The 14,260-nt window shown below is 43.2% G+C and overlaps 1 protein-coding gene across 1 annotated transcript in view; it reads right to left on the bottom strand.

The window, feature by feature from the left end:
* TULP4 (TUB like protein 4) overlaps positions 1-14,260 on the bottom strand; it is a 196,324-nt gene that overhangs the window by 50,606 nt on the left and 131,458 nt on the right. Inside the window, exon 4 of the mRNA XM_081530138.1 lies at positions 6,426-6,587. Coding sequence (XP_081386264.1) covers positions 6,426-6,587 — 162 coding nt within the window. The remainder of the gene's footprint in view (positions 1-6,425; positions 6,588-14,260) is intronic.

The raw sequence follows: 14,260 nt of genomic DNA, 5'->3' as shown, positions 1-14,260 counted from the left end.
TTAGACTTTGTGTACAAGAGTTATGATGAAAAATGAATGCTGGGTCTCCCCAGGGCAGGCTCTGTGGGGTAAACCAAGAATTCTTCTCACGTCTGTGTGGTACCCGAGGATGGGAGGAGACACAGAGAGTCCTCAGACGAGGTCAGGGCCAGATCATCCCCTGGTGCCCAGGCCGGGGGAGCTGACTGGACAGACAAGGGCCAAGGGCAGAAGGAAGAGCCTGTGCAAAGGTAGAAAAGCAATGTGAGCTCAGGAAACTAGTCCACTAGGGCGAGTGTGAAGGAGGGAGCCGGGCAGAGAGAAGCCTGGAAATGCATGAGGGCTTGCAGGATGGACTGACACCTTCCCCAAAACCCACTCAGTTGTGTGTAATGAGTATAAAACTCTCACAGAGAACTACAGAGAGTAAGTCAGCAGACAGAGACGTCAATGCTTACGAGAGCCGACAGCAGACGGGCACATGGTAAGTGACAGAACAGACCAGAGCCAGCTGAAGACCAAACCTACAGAGGGAAACACAAGAGAAAGTGGATTCCACCTCGCCTTCCCAAAGTGGACTGGCTGACATCCTGAAAAGGAACAGCTAGCCCATCGCATCTCCTCCCCTCCCAGGCAGAGGGGTGTGCATCTTCCTCTCAAAAAGAGCTGAACAGAAGGCCCACACACAGCTCAGGGGTCTACGGTGAAAAACCCAGCAACTCAAGGATAAAAGTGAGCCCAGTTCAGCCACCAGGTAAGGCCCACAGGCAGCCAACCTCCAACACTGCCATGACAGAGAAGACAGTACAAGACTCTGAAGTCCAGATGGGTCTTCCAAGCAGAGGGACAGGTCCACTCACTACCCCATGCCGCAGGCTTTACTTTTTAGTATCCATGTCACAAATATGAGCAGACAACCAAGGATCACCACACATTTGAAGAAAGCATCTAATATGAAAAAGAGAAGCCAAAACCAAACCAGAAAGAACCTGGAAAAGAAAGACAATGAAGAATACAGAAGAATACTTCAAAAACTCAACATCCTCACACTGTTTAGTCCTCCATGAAATATGAATTAAATGATATATATATATATATTTACTAAAAAGAACAGATCATAATCTAATCAAAAAAAAAAATAGAGTTCCAAGAAGTTGAAAATGTGATAGCATTAATTTTTTTCGAAGTCAAAGAAAACTTGGAGGATATAGCTCAGCACATCACCTAGAAAATTACATTAGGAAAAGAAAGGAAACTGGGAGAGAAGAGAATTAAAATCAAGTCATCAATCTAAAATGACATCTGAATAATAAGATTTCCTGAAAGCGAAAAGAATATATCACAAAGCTATGACTAGTCCTTGGAGGCAAAGGATGAGTTGGAAAGTGACCACCATGTTCCAGCCAAACAAGTGAGAGAGACAAAGCACATCCTGAAATTCACAACACTCTGAAGACATGTTCCACCAAAATGACGGGACAAACCACAGAAATACAGATGCTGGTCCCGGATAAACAGGGGGAGATGAGGGAACGGGCTCAGGCTCCAGGTGTGCCACAGGCGGAGAGCAACCGGTTCAGGCTGAGGGCCCAGGAAACAAGTGAGTTGGATGCATCGCTTGGGGTAGTGAAACACTTCCAAGGAGCTTTTCAAGTGTTTGGAGAGCAGAAGCGTTAATTCGTGATTGGTACACTGACAACCAAGCAAATAAGTCAGGCAACTTTACTAGTTCTGGAAAAAGCAAACGACTGCATGAGGATGGCAATGCTACCCTGGTTCTGTGAGTGAGTCCTGTGAGCTCTCGGCGGGAAGACTGAGCCCACTGGGTGGGTGGGATGGGGGTGAGGGCGTGGGCGGCCATGCAACAGGGAGAGAGAGCCGCGTCTCCATCTCCCAGGTAGGAAGTCAGTGAACACCCGAGTCTGAAAAACATCAAGATCTGGCAAATAAGCCCATCATTCAGAAATCTGAAGGGAAAAACAAGCAAAAGCAGTGGCCACAGGGAGCAGGAACCTGGGAGCAGGAGGGACGGCACCAGGAACTCAAAGGTAGCTTGTGTTTTGTGTTTTTAAAAAATATTCATTGTAAACCTAGTAGTACTATTTGACTTTTAAAAACTACAGCTCCTTAATAAAAGTTACTAAAAACAAACAGGAAAGGAAGCTAGAGAGGAACCCGAGTGTGCAGAGAGGGACCAGGGTCACACCCTGACACCACGTCTAAACTAATGGGAGTGGGGCTGCCCCGGGCTCCGCTGGCTGTTCTCTGCCTCCTCCTCCCTGAGCCCCACGCCATTCCCTGCCCCAGGACGGCAGCCACACCCAACTCCGTGAGGAACACACACAGTGTGCAAAGCCACTACTGTGGCCAACGGGAACCTTCTAGTAACTTCAAAGAACTGAAGAGCCACAAATCCACCAGCCCCACTCCAGAATTTAGGTACGTGGAGCCTTAACTATCTTCCTTGACATCAGCCTGAGGGTAATCACCTGTAACTTTTCAATACAAGTAAATAATTCCTGGCAATAAAGTATTCAGGAGGTGGACTCAATAGGGCTAAGTGACTAAGCAGAGGGTGCAGACAAAGGAAGAACAAAAGTTGAGCACAAGTCCCACTGGTGTGGAGATGGTCAGCAACAGAGGTGCAGGGTGGGCGTGGAGACTGACGGGGAGCACGGACCACGTGGGATTCCGGCGGCAGGGGGCTGGTCTGTGGGCCGCCTGGGCTCGGTGCGAAGGACGAGAGGGAGACGAGAGCACAGCACAGAGCTGGGGACCTGGAGATGCACATGAGGCAGCAGAAGAAATCACCCCGAGGACAGGAGAAAAGGGGGGGAAGGCCGAGGCTGGAAGCCCAGCAAGAGCAGAGGAGAGCGGGAGCCCAGGGCGGCTGCTGGGAGATGGCCTCCAGGCGAGAGAGGAGCCCCGGGAGAAGACGTCCCAAGACACCAGTGCCTGGGGGCGGGCAGCCTGAGAAGAAATCGGGGGCAGGATAAAAGCAGGATAGGCCAGCAGGCCAGGACTAGGAGGGCAACCACAAATGCCGGGACTGAACAAGCCCTGTTTGATCAGGGGCTGCACTGACTGTGGAAATACGTGTTGCTAACTCACCTCACCAGCACATGGCTTTGACACCTGAGGTCCCTTAAAAGAAGCCAAACACGGTTGGCGGACCCAGACCATCACATGCCTCTCGAGGGAGCTGTGACAGAGAAGGGGCAACTGGGACAAGAACGGGACAAGGCCACCAGCCTGAGAAGTCCTCTGCAGAACCCTGGTCCCCGCCCCAGAGGACTGGTTCTGCGAGCCGCTTTCTTAAGAGTTCTCCCAGGAAGGGCGGAAACTAGGGAGAGTTTTCTTCCGGTGCTTTTCTGCTCAGAATTTTGACCACAAAATTCTTTCTTCATTTAACCTAAATTTGTCAGCTCCAAGTCTGAGGCTCTTTCCTCCATCCTGCTCTTGTTGGCACAGATCCTCGGTGTCCTCTGAGGAGAGCAGCATTCGCCTCGAGACACAAACTGGATCACCTGCCAGCACACCTACCTTTCTTAATGGAGACACACCTCAAGTTCTTCAGAGCTAGCTGAAAGGCTCTGACGGTGAACTCAGACAAGGCTCAATGTGAGTTGGCTGCTTATCTATAAATGTTTATGTCTGAAGAGCCACAGTGTCCATCCACCCAGATCACCCCCAAAAAAACTGAAAAAAAATATATATACATGACAAATAGGAAAATAGCTAGATTTCAAAATCACTGTTTGTAAAACAGTACTGCTTATATTTTAAAAAGTTAACAGGAAGCAGCCTAGAATCCCATCACAATCAGAACTGTCTCAAGATGAGAGAGTAACAATGACATACATACACGACCGTGTATAAGACAGATAGCTAGTGGGAAGCTGGTGCACAGCACAGGGGGCTCAGCCTGGTGCTCTGTGATGACACAGAGGGGTGGGAGGGACGCTCAACAGGGAGGGGATATATGTATACTCGTGGTTGATTCACGCTGTTGTACAGCAGAAACCAACACAACATTGCGTAGCAATTATACTGCGACAAAAACATAAAATTAAAAAAGAAAGATGTGGCAGGGGAGGGGGCATCCTGGAGGCTGTTTACATCAAAGACAGAAGGTTATTAACTACATTACAAACACTACACTGTCTTCATACTCTTTTTCCATGAATAATTTTGAAGCCAAGCAAGAGATATGAAAGAATGACAGAGACAGAGGGAGGAATGTTTTAGTTCAAACATGACCCACAGAGTGTCCATTCATCTCTTCTCTGTGTTGAATTCCTCCAAGGTCGGCAATATTTTTTAAAGGCAATGGAGCACTTTGCTCAAATGAAACTTCATCCATTAGCTCTAAATACAGACCCACAAAAACAGTCATCTAGACTGAGGCGTGGGCCAGGAGCCCAACCACCTGCAAAGCTGCCCTGAGGTCCTGCTGACTGGCCTAGGGAACCAAGCCTACAGCCTCAGCCGGGCTTTGAAGCTGCAGCCCATCGCCACTCCATCCCGCCCGAGACACCACGCCGTCCACTACCTCAGCAACCGCGCTGGACGCAGCACAGGACGCCTGCGGGCCTGCCTCCTGGAGCGGCCCAAGGCCGTCAAAGGCAAGCGGGCATCTCACCCACCGTGTCCCCCGCATCTCCGGGCCCTGTGCCGGTCACACTCCAGGTGTGCAGTCTGCTGGGGTCATATGGTTGGGACAGTTCACAGGGGACCAAGACAGGAGCCTCACGGTTCCATCACTCTAGGCAAGAGGAGAATGTGAAGCCGAGACTTCCTCTGACATATTCTGAAGTGCCCGCACACATGTTCCCTCATCTGGTCATTACAAAAGCCCTGGGAATTAGGCAGGAAATAATTCACACCCCTCGTCACAGAGGAGGAAACTGAAGCAGGGAGAGGTTAAGCGCCTGTGTGCGAGGTCGCTCACTGGGTCACGGACGCAGCCTCTGAGCAGACAGCAGGGACAGTAGAAGCCTACAAAAATAAACTGATGTAATAAATAAACCCAAGTGCTTTGCATAGAAACACACATATGCTACTGCGTAATTAGATGCCTCTAGGGGAGGGTGAGGGAAGAGACTCAGAAAATCAGAAGAGACTACCTTTTTGTAATTCTCACAACAAGAATTTTGAGAAGAGGAAAAAATATTGAACATTTTTACTTGAAAAGACTGTAAATATGAGATACACAGTGACTACAGGCAAGCAATTCATTAGAAAAAAAAGTTCTCCCCAAATTTATGGTTTCATATTATACTGTTCAATTTTACCAAAATTAAACTGAAATCTTGAGTGTGAAATGTCCTGGCATTTAATGGATTCTGCTGTACTTGGAAAAATACAAGTTTTATGTTTACAAAGGTTTTACTTAAAAAAATAAGTAAATAGTCAACATATAATTTTATTAGGTTATTATATATTATTTTATCATGAATATAAAACAGGCACATTAAAGGAAAATTTGAAATCAGGTTTTAAAAATGACCCAGAGGCTTATCAGCATAAAGTAACCACCTCCTTGTGACATTTTGATTAATTTCCTTCCAGTTCTTTTTACAAGATGGGTAGTTTCCTTTGATTGTTTAATGATGTGGTACCCACACCACACATACCATTTCGTATCCTGGCTCTTTTCTTAACACTATATCACAAGAGCCCTTTCAGATTATACACCATCTTTATAACCACAATCTCTAACTTACTGAACTCCAATATGATCCTTTAAGTGGTTATACCACGGTTTACTTAACCGTTTTTATACTAGTAGACTGCTGCCAAACTTTTACTATCATAAATGGTTTAATGACTACAACTTTTATTTTCTTTTAGATAAATTCCTAAAGCATATTAGTACATCAGAACAGATGATAATTTTTAAGACTTGCTTAAAAACTGTATTAAATTTTTGTTTCCTGAAAGATCTAATGCATATTATTACCAGCAATGAATGAGAATATTTATTTGATTAAATTCTTATGATCAATAAAATCATCTGTATCAGTTTTTCTGTTAATAAGTGAAATATACCTTCACTGTATAATTTTGTTTTTTTCCCCCAGAATACATACTTTCCCACCATGATTACTGAGAAGTTGAACCTCTTTTGTGAATAATTTATGTCCATTATCCATTTATTAATTGGCTCTTTCTATAGATTTTAAATTTGTATGAGTATTTTGTATAATTAAATTATTAACTCTATTTACAATACTGATGGGGAATATTATTTCCTCAATCTATGGTTCACACAAAATTTTTGTGTCAGTTGTTACTTGGACAAGCCCAGTGCTCTTTTCCTTTGTGACTCTTAACGAGCCTTTTGAGTTGGCTCCTCCCCACCCACTCCCTGTATTAATACTTAATACCTTTCCCCCTCAGTTCACGCGGTTTGAACATGACACATCACGTGCAAGAGGTGTTACCTGCTGGTCATCAGGCGTCCATATGCCACAGGTGATTTGACTTTCCAAGTTGATCTCAGATGACCAGTGTCTTTGTCCACTGACAGAACCAACCAGGACAAACCCATCTCGATATGAAATAAGTGCTTGCGTCCCATCATGGCTCCATGTGAAATCGCTCACCTTTGGGACACACAGACAAAAGGAGTCAGCTTGTAATCTGAAAAGGAAAGCACTTTCATCAAAGACTATTTGTAGTCATCACCTGAGCCTTTGGCTAAAATCGAGACGGCCTTACACAGACACTATCCTATGTTGTATGTATTTTAACAGTAATATATAAAAGACACTGTTTGGAAAGCATACACCAGTGCATGCTAAGGGCTTCACACACGTTAATTCATCAAGCCCATGATAATACCTCCCACAGAGGACATATGTAACTTCTCCCTGGTCTTACAGAGTGGCCAGTGGAAGAGCCAAGACTGTCCCAGGGCTATGTCCCAGCATCCTTGCTTTTACTTTTTTTTTTTTAATTAATTTATTTACTTTCAGTTCAGCTCAGTCGTTCAGTTGTGTCCGACTCTTTGCGACCCCATGAATTGCAGCACGCCAGGCCTCTCTGTCCATCACCAACTCCCGGAGTCTACCCAAACCCATGTCCATCAAGTCAGTGATGCCATCCAACCATCTCATCCTCTGTCGTCCCCTTCTCCTCCTGCCCCCAATCCTACCCAGCATTAGGGTCTTTTCCAATGAGTCAACTCTTCGCATGAGGTGGCCAAAGTATTGGAGTTTCGGCTTCAACATCAGTCCTTCCAGTGAACACCCAGGATTGATCTCCTTTAGGATGGACTGATTGGATCTCCTGGCAGTCCAAGGGACTCTCAAGAGTCTTCTCCAACACCACAGTTCAAAAGCATCAATTCTGCGGTGCTCAGCTTTCCTCACTGTCCAACTCTCACATCCATGTGACCACTGGAAAAACCATAGCCTTGACTAGATGGACTTTTGTTGGCAAAGTAATGTCTCTGCTTTTAAATATGCTATCTAGGTTGGCCATAACCTTCCAAGGAGTAAGCGTCTTTTAATTTCATGGCTGCCATCACCATCAGCAGTGATTTTGGAGCCTAGAAAAATAAAGTCTGACACTGTCTCCACTGTTTCCCCATGTATTTGCCATGAAGTGATGGGACCAGATGCCATGATCTTAGTTTTCTGAATGTTGAGCTTTAAGCCAACTTTTTCACTCTCCTCTTTCACTTTCATCAGGAGGCTCTTTAGTTCTTCTTCACTTTCTGCCATAAGGGTGGTGTCATCTGCATATCTGAGGTTATTGATATTTCTCCTGGCAATCTTGATTCCAGCTTGTGTTTCTTCCAGCCCAGCGTTTCTCATGATGTACTCTGCATATAAGCTAAATAAGCAGGGTGACAATATACAGCCTTGACGTACTCCTTTTCCTATTGGGAACCAGTCTGTTGTTCCATGTCCAGTTCTAACTGTTGCTTCCTGACCTGCATACAGGTTTCTAGTTGGAGGCTAATTACAATATTGTAGTGGTTTTTGCCCAGAGAAGGCAATGGCACCCCACTCCAGTACTCTTGCCTAGAAAATCCCATGGATGGAGGAGCCTGGTAGGCTGCAGTCCATGGGGTTGCTAAGAGTCAGACACGACTGAGCGACTTCACTTTCACTTTTCCCTTTCATGCACTGGAGAAGGAAATGGCAACCTACTCCAGTATTCTTGCCTGGAGAATCCCAGGGACGGCGGAGCCTGGTGGCTGCCGTCTATGGGGTCGCACAGAGTCGGACACGACTGAAGCGACTTAGCAGCAGCAGTGGTTTTTGCCATACATTGACATGAATCAGCCATGGGTTTACATGTGTTCCCCATCCTGAATCCCCCTCCCGCCTCCCTCCCCATCCCATCTCTCTGGGTCATCCCATTGCACCAGCCCTGAGCACTTGTCTCATGCATCGAACCTGGACTGGCATTCTGTTTCACATATGATAATATACATGTTTCAATGTTATTCTCTCGGATCGTCCCACCCTCCCCTTCTCCCACAGAGTCCATAAGACTGTTCTATGCATCTGTGTCTCTTTTTCTGTCTCGCACATAGGGTTATCATTACCATCTTTCAAATTCCATATATATGCATTAGTATACTGTATTGGTGATTTTCTTTCTGGCTTACTTCACTCTGCATAATGGGCTCCAGTTTCATCCATCTCAATAGAACTGATTCAAATGTATTCTTTTTAATGGCTGGGTAATATTCCATTGTGTATATGTACCACAGCTTCCTTATCCATTCGTCTGCTGATGGGACATCTAGATTGCTTCCATATCCTGGCTATTATAAACAGTGCTGCGATGAACACTGGGGTACACGTGTCTCTTCCGATTCTGGTTTCCTCGGTGTGTATGCCCAGCAGTGGGATTGCTGGGTCATATGGCAGTTCTATTTCCAGTTTTTAAGGAATCCCCACACTGTTCTCCATAGTGGCTGTACTAGTTTGCATTCCCACCAACAGTGTAAGAGGGTTCCTTTTTCTCCACACCCTCTCCAGAATTTATTGCTTGTAGACTGCATCCTTGCTTTTAAAAACTGTTTGATCTATGGCCTCCCCCTTATACTAACAGATTCTCCATCAATGTCTCTTGGTCACTTATCAAGATAGCAAAGGCCTCAGTTTCTGATCATATGTTTCTCAGTCTTGCTAACAACACTCCCACAATCAAAATGAGAAATAATCTAACCAGAAAACATTACTTATACTTGGGTGCTGAGTTCTACCAAATGCATTTATTGCATTTATTCAAATGACCATGTGTTTTTTCTCTTTTAATCTATTACTGCAGTAAATCTATTACTTCTCAGTTTTATGCCATCCTTGCATAGCTGCCAGAAGCCCAACCTGGAGGTAAAGTATTGTCCTTTGAAGTTGATTTGTTTATGTGTTTGGAATTTCTACATCTACATCTATATACAGGAGTGAGTGAGTCAAACTCACGATTTTTTAAAAAATGTCTTTGTTTGAATTTATTACAGTTATGCTGATCTCTCAGTATGAGCTGGAAGGTAGTCCCTTTTGTTCCATGGCTGGGAAGAATTTATATAAACCAGCCTGACCTGTTGCCTCAAAGGCTGGTGGAACATGCCTGTGAAACCATCTGGCTCTGCACTTTTCTACGGGAAGATTTTTAACCATTGCTTCAGTTTATGTAATAGTGTTAGCACCAGTCAAGCTTTCAAGCTTTTTATTTCTTCTTCAGTTAATTCTATTACAAAATGTTTTCAGGAATTTGTCTAGTTCATGTAAGTTTTCAAAACTCTTGGCAAGTAGTTGTTGATAGTACTAACTATTCTTTTAAATGCCAACTTTAGTGAGCTATAATTTATATGTGATAAAATTCCCTTTGACAGTCAATTCCTTACCCTCACCTTTGGTCTGAGGCAACTAATGATCTAATTTCTGTCACTAGCTGCTTATCCTAGAAATTTTGCATGAGCAGAAGCACACAGCATGCTCACGTTTGTTTATGATTGGTTTTACTTAGCGTAATAACTTTGAGAGTATTCTGAACTCTTGTATGCGCCAGTAGTTCATTCCTTTTTATAGATGAGCAATATTCCATTGCATAAATGTGCCACAACTTATTCTTCTCCCCAAACTGTTGGGCATTTGGGTTGTTTCCAGCATTTGGTTACTACAAAACCGCTGTGAATATTCATGTGCAAGACTTTTTGTAGACATTATGGTTTCATTTTTTTCTTGAGTAAACATCTAGGAATGGAATTAGTTGCTGGGTCAAACACTAAGTGTTTGTTTAAATGCGTAAGAAATTACCAAACTTTTCCAAAGTGGATAAACCATTTTACACTTCCATTAGCAATGTACATGAGTAGGTCCACACCTCACTAACACTTGATGTTGCCAGTCTTTTTTATTTTAGCTATTCTAGGTGTGTAGTGGTAGGACACTGTGTTTTTAATTTTAATTTAATTCCCGAATGACTAATATGCTGAGCATCATTTCATGTGCTTCTTGATTATTTGCACATCGTCTTTTGGGACCTACCTGTTCACATTCCTTGCCATATATATTTGTATATCCATTTATGTTTACCTATTCATTATAAATATATACATATATATGTAAATATACACACATATATACATTCACACACATATACATGAGTCTTTTATCTTATTGTGATATAAAAATTCTAGATACAATCCTCTATCAGAATATGTGCTTCAAGTAATTTCTCCCATTCTGTACCTCACCTTTTCATTTTCTTAACAATCTCTTTCAAAAAGTAAAAGTTTAAAATTTTGATGAAGTCCAATGTCAAGTTTCCTCTCTTATGTTTCAGGTTTTTTGTATCCAATCCAAGAAACCTTTACGTAACCCAACACTGCAATCCCAAGCTTTCCAGAAGTATTATTCAGTCAGTAAGTCGTTTCTGACTCTCTGCGACCTCAAGGACTGCAGCACACCAGGCTCCTCTGTCCTTCATCTTCCAGAGTTTGCTCAAATTGATGTCCATTAAGTCAGTGATGCTATTTACAATTTCATTCTCTGCCACCCTATTCTCCTTTTGTCTTCAATCTTTCGCAGCATCAGAGTCTTTTCAAAGGAGTCAGCTCTTCGCATCAGGTGGCCAAAGTACTGGAGCTTCAGCTTCAGCATCAGTCTTTTCAATGAATGTTCAGGGTTTATTTCCTTTAGGATTGACTGGTTTGATCTCCTTGCTGTCCAAGAGACACTTAAGAGTCTTCTCCAGCACCACAGTTTGAAAGCATCAATTCTGCCGTGCTCAGCCTTCTTTATAGTCCAACTCTCACACCCATACACGACTACTGGAAAAACCATAGCTTTGACTATATGGATCTTTGTCAGCAAACTGATGTCTCTGCTTTTTAATACGCTAAGTTTGTCATAGTTTTCCTCCCAAGAAGAATGTGACTTGTAATTTCATGGCTGCAGTCACTGTCCACAGTGATTCTGGAGCCCAAGAAAATAAAATCTGTCACTGCTTCCACTTAATCCCCTTTTATTTGCCATGAAGTGATGAGACTGGATGCCAAGCTTAGTTTTTTGAATGTTGAGTTTTAAGGCAACTTTTTCACTCTTCTCTTTCACCCTCATCAAGAGGCTCTTTAGTTCCTCTTCACTCTCTGCCATTAGGGTGGTATCATTTGCATATCTGAGGCTGCTGATACTTCTGGCAATCTTGATTCCAGCTTGAGATTCATCCAGCCCAGCATTTCGGAAGATGTACTCTGCATAGAATTAAGGGTGACGATACACAGCCTTGTCGTACTCCTTTCCCAATTCTGAACCAGTTATTTGTTTGAAGTTTGGTTCTAATTGTTGCTTCTTGATCTGCATACAGGTTTCTCAGGAGACAGGTAAAGTGGTCTGGTATTCCAGAAGTGTATGCTTTTACATTTATGTCTATGTTTCATTTAGAAGTTAATTTCTGCACAAGGTATATGGTAAGAATCAAGGTTCTACTTTTTAAATTTTCAATACAGATATTCAGTTTCTCTGCACCATTTGTCAAAAAGACTATTCCTTGTATGTCAACTAGACTTACTGTGGTGATCATTTCCCATTAGATACAAATACTGAATTATGTTGTACATCTGAAATCAATATAATGTTGTATGCTATTATCAGTTCAGTTCAGTCACTCAGTCATGTCTGCCTCTTTGCAACCCCAAGAACCGTAGCACACCAGGCCTCCTTGTCCATCACCAACTCCCAGAGTGCACCCAAACCCATATCCATTGAGTCGGTGATGCCATCCAACCATCTCATCCTCTGTCGTCCCCTTCTTCTCCTGCCCCCAATCCTTCCCAGCATCAGGGTCGTTTCCAATGAGTCAGCTCTTCGCATCAGGTGGCCAAAGCACTGGAGTTTCAGCTTCAACATCAGTCTTTCCAATGAACACCCAGGACTGATCTCCTTTAGGATGGACTGGTTAGATCTCCTTGCAGTCCAGAGTCTTCTCCAACACCACAGTTCAAAAGCATCAATTCTTCGGTGCTTAGCTTTCTTTATGGTCCAACTCTCACATCCATACATGACCACTGGAAAAACCATAGCCTTGACTAGATGGACCTTTGTGGACAAAGTAATGTCTCTGCTTTTTAACATGCTGTCTAGGTTGGTCATAACTTTCCTTCCAAGGAGTAAGCATCTTTTAATTTCATGGCTGCCATCACCATATGCAGTGATTTTGGAGCCTAGAAAAATAAAGTCTGACACTGTTTCCACTGTTTTCCCGTCTATTTGCCAGGAAGTGATGGGACCAGATGTCATGATCTTAGTTTTCTGAATGTTGAGCTTTAAGCCAACTTTTTCACTCTTCTCTTTCACTTTCATCAAGAGGCTCTTTAGTTCTTCTTCACTTTCTGCCATAAGGGTGGTGTCATCTGCATATCTGAGGTTATTGATATTTCTCCCGGCAATCTTGATTCCAGCTTGTGCTTCCTCCAGCCCAGCATTTCTCATGATGTACTTTGCATATAAGTTAAACAAGCAGGGTGACAATATACAGCCTGACGTACTCCTTTTCCTATTTGGAACCAGTCTGTTGTTCCATGTCCAGTTCTAACTGTTGCTTCCTGACCTGTATACAGGTTTCTCAAGAGACAGGTCAGGTGGTCTGGTATTCCCATCTCTTTCAGAATTTTCCACCGTTTCTTGTGATCCACACAGTCAAAGGCTTTGGCATAGTCAATAAAGCAGAAATAGATGTTTTTCTGGAACTCTCTTGCTTTTTCGATGATCCAGTGGATGTTGGCAATTTGATCTCTGGTTCCTCTGCCTTTTCTAAAACCAGCTTGAACATCTGGAAGTTCACGGTTCACGTATTGCTGAAGCCTGGCTTGGAGAATTTTAAGCATTACTTTACTAGCGTGTGAGATGAGTGCAACTGTGTGGTAGTTTGAGCATTCTTTGGCATTGCCTTTCTTTGGGATTGGAACGAAAACTGACCTTTTCCAGTCCTGTGGCCACTGCTGAGTTTTCCAAACCTGCTGGCATAGCGAGTGCAGCACTTTCACAGCAGCATCTTTCAGGATTTGAAATAGCTCAACTGGAATTCCATCACCTCCACTAGTTTTGTTCGTAGTGATGCTTCCTAAGGCCCACTTGACTTCACATTCCAGGATGTCTGGCTCTAGGTGAGTGATCACACCATTGTGATGATCTGGGTCATGAAGATCTTTTTTGTACAGTTCTTCTGTGTATTCTTGCCACCTCTGCTTAATATCTTCTGCTTCTGTTAGGTCCCTACCATTTCTGTCCTTTATTGAGCCCATCTTTGCATAAAATGTTCCCTTGGTATCTCTAATTTTCTTGAAGAGATCTCTAGTCTTTCCCATTCTACTGTTTTCCTCTATTTCTTTGCATTGATCGCTGAGGAAGGCTTTCTTATCTCTCCTGGCTATTCTTTGGAACTCTGCATTCAAATGGGTATATCTTTCCTTTTCTCCTTTGCTTTTCGCTTCCTTTCTTTTCACAGCTATTTGTAAGGGCTCCTCAGACAATCATTTGGCTTTTTTGCATTTCTCTTCAACTTAAAAAAAGATTTTTCTTCTCCTTACCGAATTACCTATGCATTTTTTATTTACCTTTGATTACCTTGTAATCTTTACCTTATCTATAGTTATGTTCAACTTTTCATTCATAAAATTATTTTACATTTTATCTTTCTTCTCTTACTCAAGTCTTGCCAGCAATTTATCAGTTTCATTGATTTGTTTCCAAAGAACAAATTTTGGGGGATTGAACCTGGGCCCAGGCAGTGAAAGCATTGAGTTCTAACCACT

The sequence above is a fragment of the Giraffa tippelskirchi genome, chromosome 9 (assembly GCF_054371585.1).
Source record: "Giraffa tippelskirchi isolate mGirTip1 chromosome 9, T2T-mGirTip1v1.2.pri, whole genome shotgun sequence".
NCBI lineage: Eukaryota > Metazoa > Chordata > Mammalia > Artiodactyla > Giraffidae > Giraffa > Giraffa tippelskirchi.
Note: the sequence above shows the minus strand (reverse complement) of the source record. Positions and strands in the feature narration are given on the sequence as shown.